General features: G+C 40.3%; 2 protein-coding genes across 3 annotated transcripts in view; one reads left to right on the top strand and one right to left on the bottom strand.

Annotated features, from left to right (window-relative positions):
• The window catches only part of LOC147331930 (thymocyte selection-associated high mobility group box protein TOX-like), a 63,238-nt gene extending 57,317 nt beyond the window's left edge, over positions 1-5,921 (top strand). Inside the window, exons 9-10 of one of the 2 annotated variants that reach the window (XM_086288260.1) lie at positions 3,161-3,288; positions 4,598-5,921. In XM_086288260.1, coding sequence (XP_086144386.1) covers positions 3,161-3,288; positions 4,598-4,634 — 165 coding nt within the window. In that variant the 3' untranslated portion in view covers positions 4,635-5,921. Of the gene's footprint in view, positions 1-3,127; positions 3,289-4,597 lie in introns of both variants that reach the window. The other variant, XM_086288259.1, reaches the window with a different exon arrangement.
• An 8,974-nt stretch (positions 5,922-14,895) lies between these two features.
• Positions 14,896-23,578, bottom strand: LOC147331929 (uncharacterized). Its single transcript, XM_086290536.1, has 8 exons — positions 21,458-23,578; positions 21,253-21,381; positions 19,821-19,919; positions 18,804-18,979; positions 18,056-18,219; positions 17,760-17,949; positions 17,474-17,666; positions 14,896-17,253 (listed from the first exon to the last, which is right to left on the bottom strand). The coding sequence occupies exons 1-8, from the start codon at positions 21,462-21,464 to the stop codon at positions 14,999-15,001; spliced, it is 3,213 nt and encodes a 1,070-aa protein (XP_086146662.1). The 5' UTR covers positions 21,465-23,578; the 3' UTR covers positions 14,896-14,998.
• Between the last annotated feature and the right edge of the window lie 3,833 nt (positions 23,579-27,411).

The following is a 27,411-nucleotide window of genomic DNA, read 5'->3' as shown; positions in this document are numbered from 1 at the left end:
TTTTTAATCCCCAACTCCCATAATCCCTTTCTCTCCTCCATTTTGCATATTTTTAGAAAAAGAGAGACCCGAAAACACAGAAAAGTAAAAGAGAAGGCAAAAATGAGAGGACACAGCTACAGAGCGCTAAAAGTTTTATTTTTTTTTACTGAGTCAAGAGTGAGAACTGATGGGGGAAGGGAGAGAGGAGAGAGAGAGAGACAAAAGAGGCAGATGGGGTCTTTGTGAAGGAGTGAAGGAGAAGAATTTGCTCAACAATAGATGAATAGGTGAGGTAGAGGAGGAGGGGGAGAGGAGAGCAGGGGGAACCAAACCACCTGCTGTCCTCCTCTTTCTCCTCTTTCACTCACAACACTCAGATTAACTTCCCTTTCAGTCCCCCCTCCCCCACATACACACTTTTGTCATTTTACACACTCATTTTTCCATCTCTCTCCTCCCTCGAGTATCCTATGGTTAGAGACATGCTTGCTGATGTTTTTTTTCCTCTTCCTCCTAACTTTACATTTTCACTTTTTTCCCTCCCTCCTCCTGGGAGATAGAATCAGAAAAGCTCTCAAATTCTGTAATTACTGCTCATGAACCTGCGACCCATCCCTCTCCTTTTCATGCGAGTTTCATTCAGAACTTCATTCCTATCTCTGTTCATCTGAAACCATTCTGCCAAAGATGTGCTAATAGATGGCTTTCAGAACCCATCAGCTGTCCATGGACTAATTCAAGTTGAAGGGGGAAATAAACAGTATATCATTAAAACTTTCCTTAATGACACTTTAATGCAAGAAAAAAAGATTTTACTTTTTACCTGCTTTTTTCAAGTACTGTGACTAAATTTTCACTAAAGTTATGTTTGGCACAGTGAACCCTCTCAGACTATTCAGGACAACTTCTCCTTTAAACCTTTCATTTTTTTCTTGTTAAACACTTTTATTGCTATTGTCTGAATGCATCTAGTGTAACAAAAGAGAGACCCCAGTATTTTTCTTCAATGCTACTTTTCCTGTCTCACCATCAACAATGAGCAGCTGTGACATAGACTCGTTCTATGACACAAACTCCACATAAGGACAAAAACACTTCATTATTATTTTACTAGCAGCAATATTAGCAGGCAAGCAAGTCACAGTGCATTTGTGACCTAAGTGGGGAAATAGGTGAAATAAGTTAATCTTTTTCCACCTTTAGCAGGAACTGTTTTGTGTTACAGGTTGTTAAAATAATATTTATTTATTTATTTATTTATTTAATTGTCATCGGATTGTTGTTGCTGTGCATGCTAGGAATCATAAATGCATGGCATCGCTACATAAGTGTAAAAATGTACTGTATGGTTGTCGCACTGGGTCTCAAGCGGTTTGTTAGCACTAGCAGGTAAGCTAACTTTTTGCCAGATAAAAACTAATTTTATCTATGAAATCAAACCATCTCATCAACCAGTATAGATAGCACCAGTATTGTATTTAACTATCGGTCATCAGCAGGGAATTTGAAACGTGGGGCTTGGGTTTAAGAAGTTTAAGTTTGGGTTTAACATAAACTTTTGGCTTGTGTTAACGCTACCATGTTTGCTAACATGCTAACGGCGGTCTGGCGAGGAAGGAGCGGCTAGTAGGTCCAGCGGGCATGTGGTGTGGAGGTTAGCCGGACAACTCGGAGGCGAGTCACTTAAATAGAACAAAAGACCTTTAGTTGGTTATATTAGCAGAACAAGACCATACAAGCTAGGTGTCCACGGCTCTACTCTATTCGTACATGCATGTGCCGGGGGTAGGTAGTCGCCGGCGCCAGCCCATTACAGTGGTACGGTCTCTCTAAACAGATGCTTGGCTGTAATGACGGCCTCTGCACTCACACTAGGAGACTCTCAAACTACTACAATAATAGGACGACACTCCCTAGCGGTGCTATGTCATAATAAGGGTTGTTACAATGGACAAACTACAAACTATCTCTTAAAATAAAATTTCATTTAACATTGCATACTTACGGAGCCCCTCTGATGACATGGTCCAAAAAATAAATAAATTGTGGCCACAAAATATACGTAATGAGTATAACGTGCCCACGAAATACTTATTTGTGGCCACAAAATGTTATTTTGTGGGCATGAAATATGTATAACATGCACACGAAATGCTAATTTGTAGCCACGAAACACTTGACCGATAACTGTGATCTTTCCCAGCCCCTTGCAGTTGGTTGACAATAAAATCGATCCCGGCGTCCAGGTCGTACTTACGTCTGTAAAGCAACTGGGCTCTCAATATCCTGTTTAAATGTCTCTCCGTAATAATGGTTCCTTGCATTGCCAGGCTTTTCAAAATGCATTTGTAGCTCATTCCCAGCCTAAAATAAAAATCAATCATACCGTCTCTGTCCATGGTTTATAGGTTTAGCCTACTCTCATGCTTATGTCTCTACGCAGCTGTCCAGGAATTGTATCAATATGATGTGCACACATCTATTTTGTGGCCACAAATGCGTAATTCGTTGCCACGTTATACCCAATTCGTGCCCACAAATTAGCATTTCGTGCGCACGTTATACCTATTTCGTGCCCTTGAAATACTATTTCGTGCCCACGAAGTAGTATTTTGTGGCCACAATTTATTTATTTTTTGGACCATGTCATCAGAGGGGCTCCGTACATACTAACCTTCTTGCTAACATTATTGCTTTCATCTAAGTGGAAATACTAGTTGGCTAGCTTGCTAAATTATTTCACCAGCTAATGTGATCTGACACATACATTTATACCTGGGGCCACAATATGTTACTGTTTTAGAACTCTCCACTGCGGCGCTCACAAATCCTGTCCTGTTGCAAGCTTTGAAAGTGGCCACTCAGAACAAAGTGGGCTTGTAATTGTGATTTAGTTAAAGAATGAATATTTTCAAGGTCTCCTTTTTTGTCAAATGCATATTTGAAATCACTAACTTATTGTTAATGGTGCTCCCTCTTGAATTTATTTATTTATTTTAAATAAGTTATAATCGTTTTGTTTGTTTACACCTTGAGGCAGTTGTTGTTGTTGTGATTTGGCACATTATAAATAGAATTTGAATTTAATTGTTTGGGGTTGTTTGTTTGTTTGTTTGTTTGTTTGTTTGTTTGTTTGTTTGTTTAGGGCTACCTTCCCTCCCTCCAATCTGACTACCAGCCAATAGGTGGAGGTATCATGAACAGTGGAGCAGTGATGTCATCATCGGTGGATTACCACCAGATGGGTCGGCATACACCGAATCATCACCCCTCTCTGGACTGGAGCACTGATTACCATGGCAACGGGTGTGTACTAACACTGCACTGGATTGCAGGTGTTTAAAAAGAAACCCAATACTCGACAGACGTGTTGTTGTCTGCAGTGATGTTAGATGATGTGTGGTTACAGATGGCAGTGGCCACATCCGATCAAGAAAACATGGTTCATGGAGGGGGAAAAAAAGTAACATCAAAGATACATTTCAAGAGCAGCAACAACCCCTTTCTGACTACACCTTTCCTGTGTGGAAGTCTGTGACATGTTATTATAATCCTGGATAACAAAACTTTTAAAAGTAACTTGTAACATAGCAGTATTAGTACCATTTAAAAAGTTGGCATGTAACATTATATTCCATACTGTAAGAAGAGAGATTGTTAGTCAAAGTTTGCGTTTAACTTTCACTTTTGCATTTAGCATCTCTACCACCACATAACCAGCAAAAAGCTTGGTAATTTCTATTGAATTAACAGCTTTAGCCAAAGTAAAAGTTAGCTAACTGTGATTTCAGGGCTGTCCTGCCCAGTGAGCCTAACCACTAGTGTTGTGGAGCTGTAGTTAGCATTAAGGTAACTCTTCCAAATGCAAAGCAGAGCTCCTTAGCAGCTGATAGACACTTATCATTGGCTGACACAAAATAATGCAAATACTTCCACCATGGAACAACCAGCCTGTCTGTCATTGCTCACTGATTCAACTGCACTATTATTAGATGGGTTTCTAGGTGCAGCATATATTTAAACAAAATAACAGAAAGAAAATGTTACCTGTCCAGATGGTGCTGCTAAACTGTTAAAGGATAAGAGAATACAGTGAGACGATGTCAATGAAAGACAAAGGAAAGTTGGTGTTGAAAACATGATGGGAATGTGGTGTTTCTATTAGTCTTTCATATATAATAATGTGAGGAACATTTACCCACTGCTCTTGATAGCCATCCAGTGAAGCAGAAGCTTTTCTATCTTAGCTAAATATAAAAACCTTTTAGCAGTAGTTCTCAGTTTCCATATGAATGTAGAAAAATGCCTAAAAGCAGATGCGTGGGATTACACCTATTAAAATGAAATACAACTGTATTACCTGTAATATTAACCAATGTGTACTCTGCAGTCTACATTAATCACTTTAAATGCATATCACCTCGGCATACAAAAGATTTGGATTAACGTAAATTAATCTAGAGTAGAAATGACCAAAACCAGTTCATATAATCTTATAACAGACTTGATTTTTCTTGAGGCTCGTTAGGAAACAAAAGGGGAAAAACTCGTGGTCATCATTGAAACAATGAAGCGTGTCAAACATGTCCTTATTGATTCTCCTCTCTGCTTCCAGGGCTCTCCAGAGAGACAAACCTCTGTATCTGAGCTAATCTCAGGACCAAATGGCATCAACCTTCTGCCAAGCCCTTCTACTGCCACACCACAGAACCTCCAGCTTGTTCTCTCCATCCTTAAACACAGCGAGAGCCAAAAATCAGACTCACAGTGGATCGTCTAAATCCGTAATAAATTAGTTTATCTCTTAAAATAATAGTTCCAGCAACAGAAGAATGGAACATTTCTCGAGAATGCTGACAAAACATCTGCATTTGGCGCTTTCTACTGTCTGTTTACTGCATTGTACCACCATTGAACTGAAAATGTGTACACCAGCATGGAGAGGTATATTGGTGTATATACTCCAACCTTTGTCTGATTTCCCATCTGCCCCAGTTCCTCTTTTGCAAGGATGGTGTTTACAATTAGTTGCTGTAAATTGCTGTAACATAATCTTTTCAGTTGTCCATATAAGGACAATTACTCGTTTCTTTTTTCTTTAACTCATACTTGCGGTCTCCTTCTATAGCCAAAGTCAGAGGAACGGCAAAAAAAACAAAATGTTATTAACCAAATACGACACAAATTGTGTTTGATAACTGGTTCTTTAATCACATGAACGTTAGCCCTCAGTTTGATGCCGTCTGGTCTGAAGTCCCACTCGGTGTCTGCAGAGACAGAGAACATATGGTTACTGTGAGTGTGGAACACTGCGATAATGACTGAAATCCCACCGCTTCGTTCGGCTCAAGACAAATTGGAAAAAGATCTGGAAGAGCACCTGAAGCTGTTTGTTTAACCAGGCACCGACTGTGAATAATTGTGTACGATTAAAGAACGTTTGTTGTTCTCCTGATGAAATCCACTGTATTTTAGTCCATGAAATAATAAAATGTCAAACAATTGTCTGCTGAAAAAAAACATCCCTTTGTATGATGACAGCTCCTCCTCCTGGCATATGTCTGTTGATAATATTGATTTGGATCCAAACTGTGTGAGTGTGTGAAGTGTTAATGAGAACGCACAAGTGGGTTGCATGGTCTCCTTTGTCATCTCTATCTCTCTGTTCACAGAGGCTATTTAAGAAACTTTAACTGTTGCTGGGTTGGCTGTGTTTAAATTTGTTTTTGTTTTGTTTTTTTTAAATCAGCTTTTGTTCTAGTGTTAATGATAACGAGACATATCGCTCTCGTTCTGTATCTCTTTGTATTAATGTGTTTTTTGTTTGGTTTTTTTGGCAGATGAAAGCACGCTGGGCAACAGCACCCATTTCCTTATTTTTAGATTCTAATAATGTGTTTGAGAATAAAGTCAACGCTGCATTGACATGCAGTCATTACTCCAAACCTGCCTCTTTCATGTTATTTCTGAGTGCTTTGTGACAGCTGTTTTAATTAACTGCACATAATAGCACAGCCCTTTACAACTCCTTTGACACAATACACCTTTGTCTGTATCCTGCCCCTTCATTTATTCAAAGTAGTTTGCAAGTGCAAAACAAATACCTTTGAAGTCTCGCAAAATAAGTATTTTTAACCTTTGTTAGGTCAAACAGAAAATCCTACTTTAGTGTTTCTTTTCTTTTGTAGCCACACAGCTTTAGTTTCTTAGATGGAGACGTCAGTGAAAATGTTAATATTTTTTAAATGGTCTAATGTATTGGCTTGTCACATTGTGTTTAGTATTGAATTTCAGATTTTTGGATGCCATTAATATTATAGGGTTAAAAATAAAACCAGCACTGATTAGCCAAAAACTAATGGACTCTTGAGGCTGATTCCAAAAGCCACCCCATACAGAGTCTATATGTGAAAGATATCCACTATGATGTCACCAATTAGTTTTCAAGTCCAGCATGTTGTTGGTGGTGTTTGGAGCCAAGAATTGTTCACAGTGGTGCAACAGAATGAAGGGCTAAGTGCAAGCGTGTTTAGCAAACTGTATGAGAGCAAATTCATAATTAGCATAAACATGGATAAGTGCAATTAGTGCTCATCAAAAGTGAAGTATAAAAGCTTATTTTGTTTTTAAATGTTCTGTAGGAATCCAGTTATTTGGCTTTAATTGAGGTGTGGGCTTTAACATTAAGCCACAAGAAAATCTACATTTAAACACTAAAGCACATTTTGTACCAGGTTGTAAACGGGCTTTTTAATGCTATAAAGTTATGGGAGTATGACTCACACATGGTGCCAGCCTCATGTGGCCAGATGAGGAACTGCAGTTTTTGGCACTTCATGATGTCCTGGTTTCTACATCCATTTTTTTCTATCTACTCTTTAATGATAACAAGCTAAAATAGATGTAGAGGAAAGATTTAAACCATGCAAAGTGGAGGCTGATTGGCTTAAAAAAAGGCAGGTGAGAAAATGATTGGACTAGAGTTATGATATCAGCATTGAGATGAACAGTGTGGTAAAGCAGTAGTCATGTAAAGAACAGAAAAGCAGGAAGATGAGTGATTGCAGATCTTTCTTACTGAACTTACCATATGCTTCATATTTTATTTATTTCGTGCTATTTTTGTTAAACTATTTCTATACATGTGCGTGGGAACATCTACCATGGGTGTGGGAAGAGTCAGAGCCACAACGGAGCCCACTAGACATTACTTCTCTTGCATTCAACATTTGCATTTCATGTAGATGCTTGCAGACACAGTTACATTTGTACCAAGGTGTACAAGGTGGCAGCACAGGGTGAAGTTACTGCACAATAGTCTTATCTTACTGTTTTTGGATTGCTCATATGTAATAAGAATATTACGGTTTTCTTGTCCTTCTGCATTGGCATACCTTTTCTACCTATTTCTCCACCTTCTGCTTTCTTTCTTTCTCCTCTGTTGGTGTGGGTGCGGAGGAGTTTGGTGTTACTCTGTGTGTTTCAGAGGTGAGGTCTTGCTAGCTCGCCTTCCTTCCTTGTTGGCGCATCTGCAAACAGTTTGGTAGGTACCCACCTATGTGCAATCTAATCAATAATTACCTGCTACTTAAGGCTGAAAAAAATCCCTCGTTGTTGCTAAATTGTTGGACTGATGTTCAGGTTCCTTGGTTCCTGATTAGAGCTGTTTTTGCTGTGGACTTTTTGTCATGACCTGGATCTGACTGTGGTTTTGAGCCTTTTAGGCTGTATTCTTTTTTTAGTGTTCATAATTTTATTATATCCATGTTACTGAATATTTGGAGTCCTTAGGTCCTGTTATAATTTAGTCACACTTCTAGAGTTTGCATATATGTGTCTGCATTTCCCTTTTTAGTTAAGTTTAGTCACTTCCTGTTTTATTTTGATATAGTCTTGTCTTTAATGTCTTAAGTTTAGTTTTATTTCTTCGCCTGTCTCATTGTCTTTTTTTTTTACTATTATCGCTTGCATCCAGTTTCCCTGCTCTGCCTACCTCCCCCAAGTGCCTGTCCATATAAGAGATAAGATAAGATAAGATAAAACTTTATTAATCCCTCGAGTGGGTTCCTCTGGGAAATTCGGTTTCCAAAAAAGCACAGCACCGTCTGTATGTCTGCAGCACCGTCACCAGGCTTTGTTGTAGGTTGTCTCAACAAAAATATCTCTTCTGTCACCTGAAGTCTTCCCCAGTGGACAAATATCGATACATTGTCACCTAAAGCTGTCTTGTGTCTAGATGGATCCATTGTACTCAGATGGGTATTGCCAAACATCACTCACTCAACTAAATCATTGATTTCAGGTGTTCCAATCATTTCATGACCACAGGTGTATAAAAATCAAGCACCTAGCATGCAAATTGTCTCTACAAACTTTTGTGAAAGAATGAGTCGCTCTCAGGAGCTCAGTGAATTCCACTGTGGTATCGTGACAGGATGCCAACAACAAAACAAGACCAGCCCTGAAACTTCCTCACTACCATATATTCCACAGTCAACTGTTTGTGGCCTACCAACAAAGTGGTAGGTCCTCCAAACTTCATGTGGCCTTCAGGTTAGCTCAAGAACCGTGCATAGAGAGCTTTATGGAATGAGTTTCCATGGCAGAGCAGCTGCATCACCAAGCAGCAGCCTTATATCACCATGCGCAATGCAAAGCATAGATAAAGTGGTGTAAAGCACGCTGCCAGTGGTCTAGAGCAGTGCAGATGTGTTCTCTGCGTGAAAAATCACACTTCTTCATCTGGCAATCCGATGGTTTGGTTTTTGCCAGGGGAACAGCACTACTCTGACTGCATTGTGCCAACTGTAAAGTTTGTTGGAGGGGTGAGGTGTGTGGGACTGTTTTTCAGGAGTTGTTGTAGGAGTTTCATATTTCCAATGAAGGGACTCTTAATGTTTCAGCATACCATATTATTTTGGATAATTTCATGCTGTGAAATTTGTGGGAACACTTTAGGGATGGCCCCTTCCTGTGCCAACATGACTCTGAACGAGTGCATGAAGCAAAGTCCATAAACACATGGATGAGTGAGTTCGGTGTAGAAGCACCTCACTGGCCTCAGTCCTGACCTCAATCCACCTCAGTTCTTCTTGTCCAACATCAGTGTCTGACCTCACAAATGTGCTTCTGGAAGAATGGTCAAAAATTCCCATAAACCCATAAAAATTACTTCCTAAACCTTGTGAAAAGCCTTCCCAGAAGTGTTGAAGCTGCAAAAGGTTGGCCAACATCATATCAAACCCTATGGATTAAAATGGGATGTCACTGAAGTTCATATGCTCATGTGAAGGCAGATGAGCAAATACTTTTGGCAATAATTATATTGCCAAAAGTATTTGCCAAAGGTATATCAGTTTATAGATTTTTAATGCTCCTGGTAGGCTGCTTGTTCTGAGTCACACTTGGCTGAAAGGTTGTGACCCCCCAAAATTAACTGGGATTCAAATAAGATTATTGGGTAGAGCCTTCATTGCCATGAATTTTGTCTACAGTCTGCTTCCCCTCCAGGTTTGAGTGTGCTGCATCCTCCAGCACAGATTCTACATATCTTTCAATCAATCCTGCAGAATATCATGATTTGGAGAAAGTTTTCCTTAAAGATTTGGTAAACTGCTCCCCACGAATTATCGCCACAGCCTCATCACACCAGGACATGATGTAATGGGAAAATATATCCATTACTCCCTTGCTGCTGGTATGTATCATCCGGCCTTCAAGACAAAACTCTGTATCAACTTGACAAGACTCTTCTTCGGCATTAATTTCCAAGGTCTGAACCAGATCACTGTTAAAAGAAAAATCTCTTTTATCTTTTCCAACTGTTTTAAAATATTGCAAGGAGCCACTGTCTTTCCAAGGTTAGACTTCCTACCACCTGGTCCACGTCAAGGAAGGAAAATACTGGAAGACAACATTTAACTCATTTGGGTCACTTCAAGGACCATCGGATTTACCAATGCTCCAGCTGTTATCCAGGTGTTGGTGAATGATGTGCCTTGAGAGTTCCTCAACCGCTCCATACTAATCTGTCTGGATAATATTCCCATCTTGTCTCACACTATTTTGGACCATTAACGCCATGTTTATCAGGTACTCCAAAGATTACTTGAGAGCAGACACTATGTTAAGGGTAAAAAATTGAAGTTTCATGTTGAAGGTCAAGGTGTACTCAGCCAAGGTTCAAGCAGTGATGGAGTGGCCAGACCCCACAAGTCAAACAGTTGCAACACTTCATAGGGTTTCCTAACTTACTGGAAGTTCAGAGATTTCGGTAGACTTGCCCTACCTCTCACGAGTCATGGAATGCTGCAGCCCATCAAAAGCATTTAACACTCTCAAAGGACGGTTTCCCCAACTTCAGTTTTGATTGGGCCAAGAGTTGCCCTCTCACAGCAACTGAACAACAAAATATAGTTAGCTCGCTAGTTTCCATCTAAATATAATATACCATGTTCTGACTGAGGGATTTTCGAAACAAATTAAGACGTATACTGTAGCTCTGCTATCACTTTCAACATAAATGAAGACAGTAAAGTAAACAGCAGTGACATTTGTAGAGTTACTGAAGTTAGGCTAGCTAGTACATGATCGCTAGTGACACAGCTATGTTAGCATAATTAAAACAGTGAAGCTGGAGGATGAACGCTAACTTTTTCCCACCCGATAAAAGTTAACGCGAGGGTTCCCGATGGTTACAAACAAATGCAATCGCATGACAGGATGCTGTAAACGGACCGAACTTGAGTCACGAGAACAACTGAGATAATCCATCCACAATACGAGGTTAGTCATTAATATACTGCTGCATGGGCTGTAGTTACATCATAAGATTTTAAAAACTGAGCTTTAAAATGAATAGAGGTAATAAAAACCGAGAGAGGCCGACAGTGATCACTGACTGTGATCACTGTTGAGATTAAATAGAACAAGATACAAAGCATTAAAACATATTAAAAACACAAAGGCCTTATTAAACACAGGGTAGTTTGGGCCCGGAAGCAGGATTTGTCATGTCATCACTTAAAGACCGGATAGTTGATTGGAAAGGATATCTGCCAGAGGAGAGGACTTTGGTTCCACAGTCAAGGATGCCTCCTTGGTTAGAGATTTTCAACGTAGGCATTCCAACAAGCCAGGTTAGGTCATCTGGAGCCTCTTATTGTTGAGGGGTGGGGTAGGGGGTACGTCATGGTCTCCTTGTCCTCCTGTGTTTACCATCGTTTTCTACCGTTTCTCCACCTTATGCTCGAACGCTTCTCTCTTCTGTGGTGTGCATGTGTGTTTGTTGTAACTCTGCTTGTTTGTTTCAGCGGCAAGGTCTTGCTGGCTCTCCTACCTTCCTTGTTGATGCACCTGGAAACAGTTAAGTAATGATCTACCTGAGTGCAATTTGATTACTCTCCTGCTACTAGGTCCTCAGTTGTTGCTAGATCATTGCACTTACTGTAAATGGTAAATGGCCTGTATTTGTATAGCGTTTTACTGTGGTAGTGTTCTGGGTTTTTGATTTGTTCTGGACTTATTCTGTACTCTATGGCGAAGCCATCATGGTTTCTAAAGAGAGAAAGTGGTGAAGAGAAAACCAAACAGGTTACCTGTTTGGGGGGTATCTGGAGTCCAGTCCAGATCTGTTTTGGTACCTTGAAAAAGAATAATTTTTGCCCACAAAACCATCTTTGGTCTATCATAAGTGTTAAACCTTTATACTGAGGGAAACCTCCCCCTCCACAGAATATAAACCTGTGTACATTTGACATTTTGATATTTTAGAAGATCATATCAAATGTTAAATGGTTTCATTCTCTCCTGTCAGCCTTTGTCTTTTTGGTAAAATGAGTTCAAATTCAATACTCAGGCCCCTAACTCTAGCAAATTAGGTATTTTCCCCTCTGTTATAATTATGTCTCCAAAGTGAGTCATAAATCAAAAGTGCAGCTGCTGAAAGGGTGCCTCCGTTTGTGTGTGCAGGTACACACTGCCCCCTAACAACCACAGGCAAGGACTGCAACCACTTCTTATATGTCATACATTTCCCGGTGTTATTACACTATCCCTAAATCCATCATCGTCACGTCATCTAAGCTGATTTTGTTGGAAAAGCACCAGATTTAGCTGTGAAGTAATGGAGTGAATAAAATAGTGTGCATACAACTAGAAATATGTTGAATGGTAGGGGGGGGGGTTTGGGGGGGGGGGGGGGCTGCAGTGTGTTACTCTACTTTTGGAAAGTAAAAGAGTTACATGGGATGTAATGGGAAACAGACCAATGTAAGAAAAGAGATGATTTTTGAAGAAAAAAAAAATCTATTGGTGCATAGCTTCATGTTACTTATACATTATATAGTTATATGCTGCAACATCCTGGCAACCTGTCCAGGGTGTATCCCTAAGGGGGAGCCCTAAAGTCAGGTGTTGTGGTGCAGCTGGGAGAGAAGACATGCATAGAAAAATGTTTCATGAGTTGTTTTGTGACTTTCAGTCAATTTTCCTTTGTGTAAGGCTGCAATCAGCTGGCCTGTGCTGCTACTCTGATATTCACTGTGTTTTGAGGATCAACCCCACTGAATTCAACAACATATAAGCCGATGTTTCACAAGCTCTATGGCTGATTTCCATCCCCTGGACACTAAGGAAGCTAGTATGAAAGGGAGTCTGTGAGTGAATCTAATCAGCATCATGACCTCAAATATACATGTTTTACTCTTGATGTAATGATTACATTAAACACCACAGCATGCTATGCATCAGCCCACCATAGTGCATCACTGCAAACTACACTGCTACTGCCAGCTAACCAGTTTAGCCTGTACAAAACCATACCAAACTTTGTAGTAGTAGTATGTTTTTATGCAATATATATAATTCAGCAACACATCATATATCAATCCAATATCTGTTTTGAAAGCTCTACAAAGAATTAGGACATTAAAATAGGCTTTTTATAGCCTGTTTATAAAGTTTGCTTGCTGAAAAGTCCTTACCTTTGTAAAAATCTTTCTCCATCTAGGTGTGTTACAAATTAACAAGCTGCTCCTAAATTCAGATCAAACTGAGGTATTTGTACTCAGCCCTAGAAATCTTAGAAACCAAATACTTACTCTGGGTGGCATTACTTGGCCTCCAGAAACACTGTGAGAAATCTTTGAGGTTTTTGTCTTTCAATACCTTTGAATTAAGCAAATATGTAGGACTGCTTTCTTGCATTTTGCAGTATCTCTAAAATTACAAACACATTACAAACAACAGATGCTAAAATGCTACTAATTGTATTTATTACTTCTAAGCTGGACTACTCTAGTTCATTATTATCAGGGTGTCCTATAAACTCCCAGAAAAGCTTTCAATTGATCCAAAGTGCTACAACAAGTGTACTGACACGGACTAGAAAGATAGTTGTCCCATGATAACTTCTCTTCATTGGCTCCGTGTTAATCTAATAATCAGGCCCCATCTTATCTTAAAGACCTCATAGTACCATATCACCCCACTTTGCTAACAGACTACAGGCTTACTTGTGGTTCCCGCTCTGGGTTTTTAAGTATAATGGGAAGCAGCGCTGTGTGGAACCAGCTCCTAGTTTGGATCTGCTTCTAAGATCAAACTTTCCTTTTTGATGAAGCTTATACTGTATTAGGTAACCCTGAATCTTCCCTTACTTAAACTGCACTAGGTCTAGGCTTTCTTCACTCACTTTGTTTTAATTCATTGTGTGTTTATTCACCACTCTGCATTTAATCGTTAGATATTATTCCACAGTATGTCTTTTGCCCTGTCTTCTTTTCCTCACCCAAAGCTGCCCCTCCCTGAGTCTGATTTCTTCTTTTTAAAAAGGAGTTTTTTTTCTCCCCGCTATCACCAAGTGCTTGCTCAGAGGGGGTTGTTTGATTGTTGCCATTTTTTCTCTTTGGTACTATATAAATAAAACTGAAGTGAAATGAATTTTTTGTGACCACAATTTTTAGGTTGGAGCTCCAAAACTTCGGAACAGCCCTCCTCTGCCTTATCAGGTCAGCTCAATGTTTGGTTTGTATTAAAAAAGTGTTTTTATAAGTTACCTTTACCCTCATCTTTAATTTTTGGCTCTCATTCTTCTTATATATGTGTTGAAGTGTGCATGCAGCAGTTAATGTAAGTATTTGTGTGTTTAAATGTACACTTATTATTAACACGTGCTTCTATCCAATCTGTGAAGCACTTTTTTTAAAACTGTGTGTTTTAAAAACAGATATACAAATAAAGTTATTGTTCTTAGAAATGCAATGCCGTCTAAGAATCAGGACCACAGACACCTTCTCTGTGATCATATCCATGAACAACATTAACAAGATAGTGACGTTCGACAGTATAATGTATCACAGTGACTCACGGGAGGAGGAAAGCTCAGACAGTAAATGGACCCCTGTGTAGGTAGCATGTAGAGCTCTGCAGTGTGACCAGGAAACCTAATCCTCTGCAAACAGCCACCCTAGGGCCAAAACTGAAACCCAATCCTGCATGCACACCAAAACCCCAGAAACCTGCTGCAATCTGCATAAAGGTCAAAGTTACAGTGTTTTAGTCCTCAGATCACTGAAAGATGTTGTCTTTATTTCACTACTGTATTTACCGTAGAACTTACTGTACTACTCGAGCAATTATAACCTCAAATGTGTGAATGGCTGTTGTAAGTTAGCAGCTGAACTAAGCAACAGCTCCGCCTTACATGAAACTGTGCTTCATGTCCACGAATAAATGTCGTCATTTTTAACTATACTGTCACAACACACAAGGAAATACCATCTGTAGATGAAGATTGTGAGGAACGACAGAAAGCTGCAGCAAAGCCACTAAATGGTTTTCATGTGATGTAATTTTATTCAAATGCTGCTTCAAAGGCCATGAATGATTTTAAAATGCAAAAATACTAATTGATAAAAAATAAACAATATGAAATCCTCTAAATCTCAAAATGATTCAGTAGTAACATTAGCTCCTTTTACTCAGATAAAAAGTAGTTTAAATACTGAGTTAGCTTCTAACGTATTTTCCTCTCCAGAGCAGTGAGAGGACGGCTGGATGTCTTCTCAGGAAGCACCAGTCTCAGCTTCCTCCTGAGGGAAGGGGAGCCTCCTTCCTCAGGCAGGTACTCTTGCTGCAGCAGAGCACCTGCTGTGGAGGATTCACTCTCTGTGGATATACCGGGCACACCTGATACGCCTGCCTCCTGCATGCTGGCTCCAGACCTTTCCACTGCAGGCACCTCAGTTTGAGCCACACCCCCTACTGATATATCAGCTATTGTACCAACAGATACATTCCCAGTCTCTGCCTGACTGTTACTAATTGATATATTCTCCACTGTGCTCGCTGGTTCGAGTCTTTTGGGGGCAACCTCAGACATACAATCCTGCGAGGCAGGGAGGTTCTCTTTGGTCATGGATGTTTGAGGTTCAACAGATAGCTCATGCAGTCCTGCATTCTGAATGACTTGTCCCTGCACTAGTTCAGGTTTTGGCATGGCTACAAGAGGAGCACTGTCAGGAAGCATTTGGCTCTGAGAGGGGGACTGGACAACTGCAGGATTAACACCTGGGTTTGCTGCTAAGTTCAAGGGAGCTCCTCCGGTCTGAGGTGTTGCACTTGCATGTAAAGGGTTAGCAGCAGACAGAACTCCCCCTGCAGCTTCTCTAATAAGCATGTCTGGAGCACTGCTTGGAGCCACGTTAGGCCCACTGAATGCTATACTAGGAGCTGGACCTCTGGGGAACAGCAAATTTGATCCTGAGGCCAAGGTGCTGAGCAGAAAGTTCCCCCCTGGAAGAGAGAGGCTGCTGCCGCTTAGCTGTGAGCCAGCTGAGCCAAGCAGTGAGAGGTTGGTAGACGAATGCTGAGCACTACCCAGAGTCAGGCCAGTTCCTTGATACTTATTACCCAGCAGACTTTGCCCATGTCCACTAACAATAGTGGACCCTGATTGGTCAGCAGCACTGCTGCTTTGCACAGACTGGTTGTTCTCTGGGTATCTACTGTCTTCTGTACTTTTCTGGTCATTGTTATCACTTTTGGAAGTTGTTTTTTCAGAGGGTGTTTGGCTTTTCTGTCCTTCCTCTCCTCCGACCTCTTCTTCCTTGATTCCAACCTCAGCCGATGTCTCAATCTTGGAGGATTTTCCAATTTTTTTCTTGCTAGACTTTCCTTTTTCTTCCTTCTCCTCACGTTCTTTTCCATCCTTTCTTTTTTCTTTGCTTTTCTTGGAGCTGCTTTTCTCCAAAGGACCCTGCTCATTTTTCTTCCTTGGATGGACTTTGCTTTTTCTTAGTGGATTCAAGTTTAGTTTGACCTTCACCAACCGGCTGGACTGAACTTTCTGCCTCTTTTCTCTTCTCTTTCTTTTGTCTCTTATTACGTCCTCCTCTCTCTTGTCCTCAATTTGACTGTTTCCTTCCTCCAGGGTTCTTGAACTCTGCAGATCAAACGACACATTTCTGATTACTTTTCTCAACTCTGTGTTCTTCATCATGTCAGAGTGGTTATGAGCATTCCTTCCGCTTTCATTCAGCCTGTACTGAGAAGAGAAGCCATTAGGGAAAGCAAAGTCTCCTGGATTGGTCCCAATCTTCCGTTGTCTCATGTCCTGCTCTGCTCTGTATGTCCTGTGACAACTTTCACAGCGTAAACTCTCATATCCTTTAATCTTTACTTCTGCGTGTGTCCTGTGATTGTTCACATTTCTGCCGTTCTTCCGGGCTGGCAGGATCTCTGCTCTCTGATTAAAGGCTTCACTCTGTGGATAAGAAGATGAATTTGTATTTTCTTGAAAAACAGACTTGTTAGGGGTGTCCCTGTTCAAGATTCTATGCTGAACTTCTGTCCTTTTCCCCTCCTCGTCGGGTATCCTTCTTATTTTTCTCCTTTCTCTGTCCACCTCTGCCTCAATCCCTCCATTCATCCTGTTTTCTCTTCTCATTGGGTTCAGCTGTGGTGCATCACTGCTGCAGTCAGCACAGCTGAAACAGCCACCGTTCTCATCAGTTCTAAATCTAAACTGGTCTCTGGGTTCATTTGCCCATGTGTCCAAAGTCACGGCGTCCTTGTTCCACTGCTGCCTGCTGTTTTCTTGCAAGAAAACATCCCTCCTCCTCTCTCTAACATCGAGGTGATTAACACGGTGGTTAGCTGTGCTGCTGCTTCCTCCTTCTTGCTCTTTCAGTCTTTTAATTTCTTTCATTTTTTTCTTTCGAGACACTTGATAGTAAATCAGAACTATCAGCAGAGTCAAGCCAACGCCACCTGAAGCACAGGAGAATGAGTATGATTGGGTATTAAAGGTTCTGCAGTGTATTTTTCTCCTGTTTTTATTTTCGAATGTTGATCATTTAGAACTGTGTTGCTTCAGCTGGGTGTTCTGTGCTTATGATTCTCCATCTAATACTCCTCTTTTCTTATTCTTTCATTAACGTCTAAGAGTTAAATCATTGTTCTTTTATCCTGTGTTGTTTATCATTCTCACCAATAAAGCAGATGACTGCAGTGATGGCTAGATCTCGAGCATACAACTGAGGCGTTACGCTGGCTCTTGGCTCTATATGCACTGTGATGTTCTGATTGGACGGGACACAATTGGCATCGGTCAGCTCCAGCACTGTGGTTACAGCTGGGTTGTCAGCGCTCGCACAAACCATCCTACGGCCATTGTAGAGGATCTGAGATCAGCACAAATAGAAAGAGAAAAGATTTAAGTCAGTTCAGGTTGTACTGGTGAGTGGACGTAGGTTTAGTGGGGGGAGTTCCTGTACCTTGTCAGGTTGTTGGATGAAGGTGGACAGGAAGTTGGCGAGCTCCAGCAGCTGACAGGAGCAGTTCCATGAGTTGAGGTCCAGGTTGAGATTTGTCAGCCAGGTGAGGTAAGAAAAAGCATCCACAGGAGCAGAACTCAGGCGGTTTCTGGAAAGATCCAGAGTCGTCAGGCTCACCAAGCCACGGAAACTAAGACACAAAGGGTTTTATATATATATTACATTAGGTTTGGTGAAGGTCCTTTATTTCTTTTAAAGGAAGGAAATAAATAAACATTGTAATATTAACTTCTTACCTGTTTCTCTCCACATGCTCAATCAGATTATCTGACAGATCCAGATTCCTGAGTTCTCTGAGGTCATTTAGAGGGAAGGAACGAGAATCTAAGCTGGTGAGCAGGTTTCCCTCCAGTGTAAGACTCTGCAGAGCCTTGGCACCTTTAAACCAGCCACCCTGGATCTACACAGCAACACAGAGTTGATTCTTACTTCATGTATTTAGTCCCAAAACTTAAAATGCTGTATGTTCTTTAAATGCACAAGAAACGTTGTGGAAGACGATAAACATCTACTACCATCTGCACATAGTATTTGGTTTTACTGTCTATGTTTTATATAAAGGTTATCTTCTTTCTAAATGCCAGCAGGTAGAAAAAGGTTCAGCTTCCATAGGAAGATTACCCTGGGCAGCCTTGCTCTATTACCTCAGTAAACACTTTACTCATCATTTGTGACTTCTATCTCTGGTTTCAATTTTTGCTGAATACAATATGATGCTCATTTTGCTCATTACTGTCCCCATAGGTGTCCAGAAGGAGAAAAGGAGGATATGCTTCACCATATATGATGAGTTAGTCACATCAGGTCTTCAAAAAACTAAGATGTTCAGCTCGAGCCTTCAGCTGGTAAAGTGACAACGGCTACATCCATCTTTTCCATGACTTACTATCCCTGATTAATGAAGTAATCACTTAACTGTAAAATCTCTCAACTGAAAATGCTACTGTTGCAAATAGTAGCATTTTCCCCAGCAAAGGTACCTACCGTGCTAATGATATTATGGCCCAAGGTAAGGACCTGTAGCTGGGTTAGATTCATCAGAGCTCCACCCTGTAGAGACTCACTGTTCAGGAGGTTGTGGTCCAGCAGTAATGTGCGGAGGAAGGGCAGATTTCTGAAGGACTCTTTACCAAGTTCTGAGATGTTGTTATGACTCAAACCTGGATGATCAGCAGGGAGAAATACATTTGAACACTATAAAACCGGGAGTCTAAATGTTTTAATGCATCTAAAAAGTGAAAGATGTCCTGTTGCCTGGCTATGCTATTGTTTCTAAAAAAAAGAAAAGGACAATTTCCCTTCTTTTGTTCTTTTTCTGTCTGTCATCTGCCATTGCTTTGCAGTATTTTTATGGTGCAGAGGACTTTCTTCTGAAGTTTAGTGGGTCAAAGTTTTAAAAGTAACTCTATTTCATCTAGCAAAAGGGTTTGGCACACTGACCTCTATGGATCAAAAGTTAAAGGCTGTACTAAGAGGGAACATGTAACACAAGCAAGACTAATTGCCTTGCTTGTGTGTAGTTAGTCTCGAGTCTTTATTTTTTGTAAATTTGAGAGGCAAAATTTATCATAGAATGAATATGAAAAGCTGCATTAGAAGCTTTTGCTTGCTACCTTCAAATACCCCTCTTGACCATTGTGGCTGCTTTTTGATTCACTATTTAACCCTGGAGAACCCATGGGGTCAAATTTGACCCCATGGGTTCCCTAGTAAACCAGTGGTGTCGGATCTGACCCCATGGGTTCTCCAGGGTTAAACTAACTTTGCTTTACTTTGAAGGACCCGTCCCATCCTTCAATAAACTGTTCAAACTTCTGCAATCAGGCAGAAGGTTCCATACCATACGGGCAAGAACAGAGAGACTCAAGAGGAGCTTCTATCCCCAAGCCACCCAGGTCCTAAATCAGAACATATCAGAACATGCCCCCCGTGAACAGAATCAACTTGTCTTACCACTATTGTTGCTGTTTTGCAATTCTCAGAACTCACCAGTTTACTCACCAATGACTGTAATGTTGCTCAGCTCAGACAGTGAGGCAGGCGGAACTGTAGAAATTGAGCCTTCTGTTAGCAGCAGAGCCTGTGTGGTATTCGGAGCAACTGGTCAAGGCATACAAAAACACACAACATCATCAGCATATTAGTGCCTTTCGGTTACATACATAAGAAGTAAATGTACCACATTAAAGTGGTACATTTTGCATTATGCTACATCATAAGCTTATAAAAAAGTGTAATATATGACAGTTTTTAGTAATGTCAAATTCTGTTGGTTTTCTTTAGTTTATATTTTGCAATACTGGCTTTTGTGTTTCTTTGAGCTTTAAGGATTGATTTTATTATTATTACATTTTGTCATTTTATAATGCATTGTGCAATAAAATATGTATTAGTCAATCCATTTGCAAATTAGTATTATGAATTACGAATTGCGGAAGGTAACACGAAAGTAGCACGTAACATTAGCATCACTCCAGGTAGCCCCACCCTTGTAGGCTTGTGTTAGTTTGTGATATGGGGGTACTAGCTAGCTACTGTTAAGAAATAAATAAATATATATATATATATATTCTTAATGCTTATTTGCTGATTATATGGTTTTATGTATTTTAGTAATGAAGGCTTGTAAACCAAGGGCACTTTTGACTCACAAACTAAGTGCTCAGCCAGACTGAAAAACAGGAAGTCCGTGTGCAGCTGTACACGCATATTAATAAATAGAGGAAGTTAGACAGAAAAAGAGGAAGCTACTGACATATAAGGAGTTGTTTGTATTGAAACTGTGTGACGTGTGAAGTACCAAAATAACACTATATGAGACACAGGCTGAGCTTCTAATGTTAGAGATTCTGCAGCTGGCTATGGGCTGTGCAGGGCTCTCTCTTCCGGAAGATGATTGAATAAAGAATTATAAATGTTTTGACCACTCTGAGTCGGGTTTTCTCTGTTCTATCAAGGGGATCAAAGAATCGGGTTTAATTCTACCGTTTTTAGTAAGCTAATGTCTGCTTTCACAAATAAACTTGGAAACTAATCAAACTTCCTTGTGTTTTTGTCCATTAAATTACCATATAATGGATATTTTTTTAAAAAAACAAACAAAACAAACATAATCAAAAAGTAATTAGCAAATTATTTTATTAATTTACAATTGATTATTAAAGCATGAAATGCTTTATTTCAGTGTAACGTAACTCTCCCAGTCCTCCATATCCCAGTACCCTCTTATTCGATTGTTAATCCTTCATGTCTGTGTTCAGTGTTTACCTGTTTAGTTACTTTCTCCTTTATTTTGTTAGTTCCTTTTCTCTCGTGTTTTGCTGTCTTCAGCTCTGAATACTGACAAATAACGTTTTTCATATGACTACCGTACAGTAGGACTATGCACTTATTTAGGCTCAGCTTTCAGTTATAGAGGGCATATTTTTTTTACCTATAATTTTAGTCAGTCTTTGGCAGATGACAGCATCCTCAGAACAAACCATACAGGAAGCAGGACACAACGGGACTTGGGACATGCGCTGGGCGCTGATGACTAGCAGCAACAACATCAGCAAAATATCTGAAAAGAAATTTGCATAATCTTAACTGCCTGCAGTGGGCCTCTGCGATGCAAGAAAACCATGTGTACTACTCACTGTACATGTTGTGTTACAGTGCAGTGATGATGAGGCCTCTCTTCCACAGGGTCGTAACCTGATACAGCTTTATCCGTATCGCCATTATCATCCGTTTGTCCTACAAAAAGACGTAATTGTATCACTGTAAAAACACCATAATCACCCATCTTGTGTAGTCAGACCTGCATGGCTGAGTGTGGACCTTAGCCTGCAGCTTCCTGAAAAGAACAACACACAAGTACTGCAGACGAATGAGTGACATCATGAATAAAACACATACAGACGTCTTCATAGGTGTTTTCACAGACTGAAAATAATCACCAAGTACACGTTTGCTCTCTGTTGCTAAGCAAACAAATAAAGCTAAATGGTAATGCATCACCATGTGTACTTGTGTGTTAGGCAGCACTGGGGAGATAGAGTTTGTCCCCAGAGGAGGCTGACTGATGGATAACAGCTCGACATTGTAGCCAAATGAGGCCTATCATGTTTCTGCTGAAGCTCTTTTACTAATGGACTTTTCTCTGGTGATAAACAAATGTAAGCTACTCCACAATAACCATAAAGCAGAATGGCTCATCAGATTGACCAGCAAGACAACACATTCATTACAGAGTGCAATTATATTTCAACCCGGCAGACTTTTATCTCCTATACAAGAAACGCATTTTGCAGTTTATTCCTAGCGCAGACAGCACTGCTGGTTGAAACAATAATGTCTAAGCACCACTTAAACCTGATTTAAGAGCTATTTAAGCATTATGTTTTATTAACACTGAACTCAATGTGGAGCTTCCATCTTCACTAAGCTCTTTTTTCACTGTTGTAAATGTACAGCTGCACTCTGATCTCGTGCATTTTTACATAGTGATTTTGAATTTCTTGGTAGTTGTTTTGTGTCTGTTTTTCATCACATCAAGTCTCTTTGTTGTCATTTCATGCATCTTTGTGTGTCACGTTAATCTCTTTTGTCTCTGTCATGTTGCCCCATTTTTGTGAGTCTCGACACTGTTGTTCTTTTGCATAGCTTTCTTTTGTAGGGAACTGTTTTAACTGACATTATAGTTCGTCTTAATACTACTGAAGAGACAGTAGACACCTGGGAGACAGGTGTAACAGTGAAGCTCCTAGGAATAGAGGAGTGAGGGTAGACAACTTTAAATATCTGGGGTCAACTATCCACAGCAACAGACAGTACACAAGAGGTGAAGAAGAGAGTGTAGGCAGAGTGGAGTAGGTGGAGATGGTGTCAGGGGGATTTGTGTCAAAAGGATAGCAGCAAGAAAGGGAAGGTTTACAAGACAGTAGTGAGACCTACTATGATGCAGGGTTTGGAGGCAGTAGCTCTAAGAAAAAGACAAGAGGCTGACGTGCAAGTGACAGAGTGACCAGGATGGACATCATCAGAGGGACAGCTCAGGGTGAGCAGTTTGGGGACAGAGTTAGAAACTCGAGTTGGAAGTGGATATATTAGACAAAGGATGTTGAAGATGGAAATGCCAGGCAGGAGGAAACGAGGAAGACCTCTGAAAAAGTTTATGGATGTAGTGAAGGGGAACAGAAATTGTTGATAGAGGATAGGGTTAGATGGAGGCAGATGATCGGCTGTGACAACACTTAAAGGGAGCAGCCAAAAAAAAAAGTTGTTTTGTGGTGCATCTCTTTTTTGTGTACTGTATTTCTTTAAAGCTGTTTTGTGTCTCTTTGTTGTCTCTTGACAAGACACATGTGGATGAGACAGAAAACAAAGAACTCAGACCGAACACCATAACAGTAAAGCAATCTAGACTTGTAGCCAAAATTTCATAGAAACTAAACAGCCAACAGACTTCACACAATACAACAAGAACTGACACTCAGAATTAACAGTATGATAGAAAGTCAATCATCAGATAGTAATCTAAATCTTCAGGCACAGAATAACAGTAATAATAAGTAAACGCAAGAACCTAGGACCAGGACAAATATACATTTGTAGTGGAACAGAATAGAACTGCCCTTTATTGTCCTTGTACATAAAAAATGAAATTGTGGATGCTCCACATCTACTGTGCAGGAACAAAATATAAATAATAAGACATCAGAACACACAGTAGGAGAGCTTGCTCTACACTGAGGAACAGTAGCAGCAGCAGCTTCTGGTCCATGTTATTCTTCCTCAGGAGGAAGTGTAGCTGCTGCTGCACTTGATCAGCGGAGATGTGATCGCCCTGAAACCTGAAGGTGGAGACAGATTCCACTCATTCTCCATTTATAATGAGAGGGCAGTGAGCCTGTCTGTGCCTCCTGAAGTCGATGTGTTATTTTGTTTTAAGGATGTTCAGCTTCTAGTATATCTGCTTTAGAGATTTTCTGCCTGCTGTTAGTAAAACATCACTGAGCAACGTCACAGCGTAGTGGTTCATACATTCACAAAACAGTCTGAAGGTCCCTCAGTTCAATCCCGAGGAGGCACACAGATCTCTTTGGGTTTGTGTGAGGAACAAAAATCAGCCAAGTCAAAACAGCTACCTGCTGTGGTGGCTCCTTATGATTAAAGGGAGCAGCCAAACATAGCTTCAGTGGTAATACTGAATGGATTCGTTCTTATGTGGCACTTTTCTAGTCTATGTCTCATTCACCCATTCATACAAGCACTGTTTACCATCTTTCTATCCAACAGTCACACTTCAACAAACACAATTTGGGGTTTAGTATCTTATCCAGGATATTTGACCATGCAGACTGAAACAATCAGGGATCAAACCACTGACCTTTGGATTAGTTAGTACATTATTAGGAAGTCACAATTAGTACCTAACTTGCTCTACCTCCTGAGGTAAAGCCAACCTCATGCTGGTTTAAGTTGAAAATGGCATTACCAGCTGGTAATATAGCCTAGATTTCCTGATGAACTGCACTGGTTAATGAAGTGCTGGGAAGAAACTACGAACTTGCCTGGAAACTACATTAGTGAGACTTTCACTGAAGCACGCCAGGCCTTATGATAGTGTGATGGTCAGGGTACACACATGTTAACCATGGGATATTAGGTTTCAGTCCAGTTCAAACTTTTCCCATCTTATTAGTTGACTGACTCCTTGGATAAGTTTGACCCACCATCGTCACGGCAACTCACTAGACAGTTACAACATTTGGAAAATATGCTTTTAACAGAGCTTATTAGTGACCCAATTACAATTTGGTATTTACCAAATACCAAATTGTATACCTTTATTCCAGTGTCATCTACTACAGCTTGGTTTCTTAATCTGAACATCTAAATATTAATTTTAAAAAAGATCATTGTCAGATCGTCATCATAGAAATCCATTAAAAACATTAGCAGGTTCCTTACCTGTTCCTAACCAAGTGTTTTAACCCTGCTCCTGATATGGTGCACTCCACTCACATGATCCATCAGAATGACCTGTAGTGCTTGTCTGCTGTAGAGCCATCATTTACTGGTTGCTGTAGTGCTGCAACACGTACCGTGTATATGAGTGGGTCTAGCTCAGGTTACCTGGCCGTCTCTGAAGCATGCTCAGTAGAGCTGGCTGTTACCTGAGAGGAACAGATGTCATGTCTGACTTGGAAATAGAGCCTTAAACTTTGTCTTAGTTTTTTCGTTGTTTGTTTTGTTTATCTTAATTCTAAGTATAAGTATCACTGATGTCTAGAGTGACTGCAACTGAAAAGATGCATTGTTTTACATAATAATTACTATTTGCTTTCAAAGTGAGGATTTTCTATTGATGTTTAACCATTTTTTGTGTGTGGCCACTTATGGTCTTTATTTGTACTATATGCACCTTCTTCCTGTCATTCTGCATTTCTGTTGGTTGCCGGAATGAATGTCACAAATTTGACCATGGCAAGCATAAGTGCTCCATGATCAGCACACTTTCACAACGCAGGACTCAGCACATTGTAACTGCTACATCTGAATCAAAGCCAGTCTTGAGATTCTGGTTCTCTCTGCTATGTATATGCTACATTATACTGCATTTAAAGATGCTCTAATTTCCATTTAGGAACTAAAGACCAACTTAAAGCTGGAGGACATTCACTGATGTCAGGAAGTGATGCCAGTAAAAATACAGATTTTTTTTCTTTAAATGTCGCTAAGCAGCAAACAAAGTAGTTACCAGGAGGTAAAAATGGTGCATTTTTCAAAATGAGCAATCGGCTAATTAAATTGAGAAAACATGCTATTTTAAGAAAGAAAATAAGGTGATTTTGAATTTGATGGCAATGACATGTTTTAAAACAGTTTGGACAGGAAGAGTATGTAAACATCTGGGAGCTGAAGACACCAGCTGCTGGGAGAGGACTGTTGTCCCATTCTTGTTTGATATTGGATTCAAGTGCTGAGTCTGCCATATAATATTTGCCATATTTTACATTCATGAGAAATAGAATGTTTTGAACTGGAAAGATCCAAACTGTAGGCAGACTAGTTCAGCACCGGATCCTCCTACTACAAAGCCGTGCTATTGGAATAGATGCAGCTGATCTCGTTTATTTACATTGTTACGTTTCGGTGTTGTCAGTGTTTTGTTTTTGCGTGACTGTCATGTATTTCCTGCTTTACTTTGAAAGTCTGTGTTATCTTAGTGTGTTCAGGTTACGTTTCCTTGTCTCGTCAGGTCTAATTTGCCCCAGCTGTGTTTCCCTCCTGTGGTCCTTTCCCTTATTGCTCCTTCTATGTATTTAAGCCTTGTGTTTCAGTATGTCATGGTCGCGATCTCCCCCCGTGTTGTAAATAAATAGTTTGTTGTAAATAGTTGTGAATGGGTTTGTCAATACTTTCGTTATGGGATATTTTCGTTTCGGGATTTTGGTGGAGAGCCTTCGTGGTTTTATTTTCCTTATTTCTGTTTTTTCTACGTTGCACCCCGGTTGCCTAGGCCGGGGTGTAACAACATTAAAAAGATGTCATCTGCATGCATATGTTGGTGTTGGTCATAATTACAGGATGTCTGATCCTTAGCAGTCTGCAAAGACTCTGTGTGCCTTCCACAGCACTCTGGCATGCACACACATCTTAAGGTCATGAGAGAGGTCATACCTTCTCTTACTGATTTATACTATAGGAAACCTACTCTATATCTGTTTTAGTATAAGTCCCTTTTGTGTAGATGAACTGCTGGACTTCCAGGCAAACACACCTACACTATGCACAGACTGGTACTCTTTGTTTACATGTATGTAAACAAATGTAAGATGTAAGATGTCATATGGTAATGAACCTACGCATATTCATGTAACCTCAATAAAGTGCAGTGTTACGAGGGAGCAGACGAGAGCAACTGGGGTCAAGTGAAGGAACGGCGCTCGTCCAGTTCTCTCCCTCATGCACGAGTAACACAAAGAACTTTGGCAACTTGTGTCTTGCTTTGCTGTGTAGTAGAATTGTCTTGAACGTTCCAGCAAATAGGTTTATGCTAGACAAACCCATCAACATGCTTATACCTTCCAGCACTGATAGTGCCTTTCCAGATGAGCAAGCTGTCGGTTCTGTAGGCATTAGAGATTCAGGCTTTTGAACTGAGGGCTTAAAAAAGAAGTGTTTTCCACTTTGTCACAGGCTATCTTAAATCCAGAGAAGGCAGTGGCTTTTTTGGTGGATGGCTTCTTTTTGCACAACAGAGCTTTAATCTGCATTTGTGGAAGGCACGGTGAACTGTGTTCACAGACAATGATTTCAGGAAGTGTTCCTGAGGGTAGGACAGAATCATGCATGCTTTTCGTGTAATTTTACCAAGGGGCCCAAACATTACAGATATACAATACTTATTTTTGGCCTTATCCCTTGCACACAGAGATTTCTCCAGATTTTCTGTCTATCTTATGATGATGTTATGAACCGTAGATGACAAAACCTGCAATCTGGTAGAAGGTTCCGCATCTTCCGGGCAAGGACAGAGAGACTCAAGAGGAGCTTCTATCCCCAAGCCATCCGTGCCCTAAACACACACACCCGCCCTCTC

Source organism: Aulonocara sp. 'chitande type north' Nkhata Bay, linkage group LG4 (genome assembly GCF_057382095.1).
Source record: "Aulonocara sp. 'chitande type north' Nkhata Bay isolate Kocher_YH1m ecotype deep benthic linkage group LG4, A_spYH_male_GT1.1, whole genome shotgun sequence".
In the NCBI taxonomy this organism is placed as follows: Eukaryota; Metazoa; Chordata; class Actinopteri; order Cichliformes; family Cichlidae; genus Aulonocara; species Aulonocara sp. 'chitande type north' Nkhata Bay.
The sequence above is the reverse complement of the archived record's forward strand: the minus strand, read 5'-3'. Positions and strand labels throughout refer to the sequence as shown.

Coding starts and splice junctions, on each gene's coding strand:
- LOC147331929 (XM_086290536.1), bottom strand. Junction 18,980..19,820: donor GAGCAACATTACAGTCATTG/GTGAGTAAACTG, acceptor CTGATCATCCAG/GTTTGAGTCATAACAACATC. Junction 17,254..17,473: donor TGCAGTCATCTGCTTTATTG/GTGAGAATGATA, acceptor CCTGTGCTTCAG/GTGGCGTTGGCTTGACTCTG.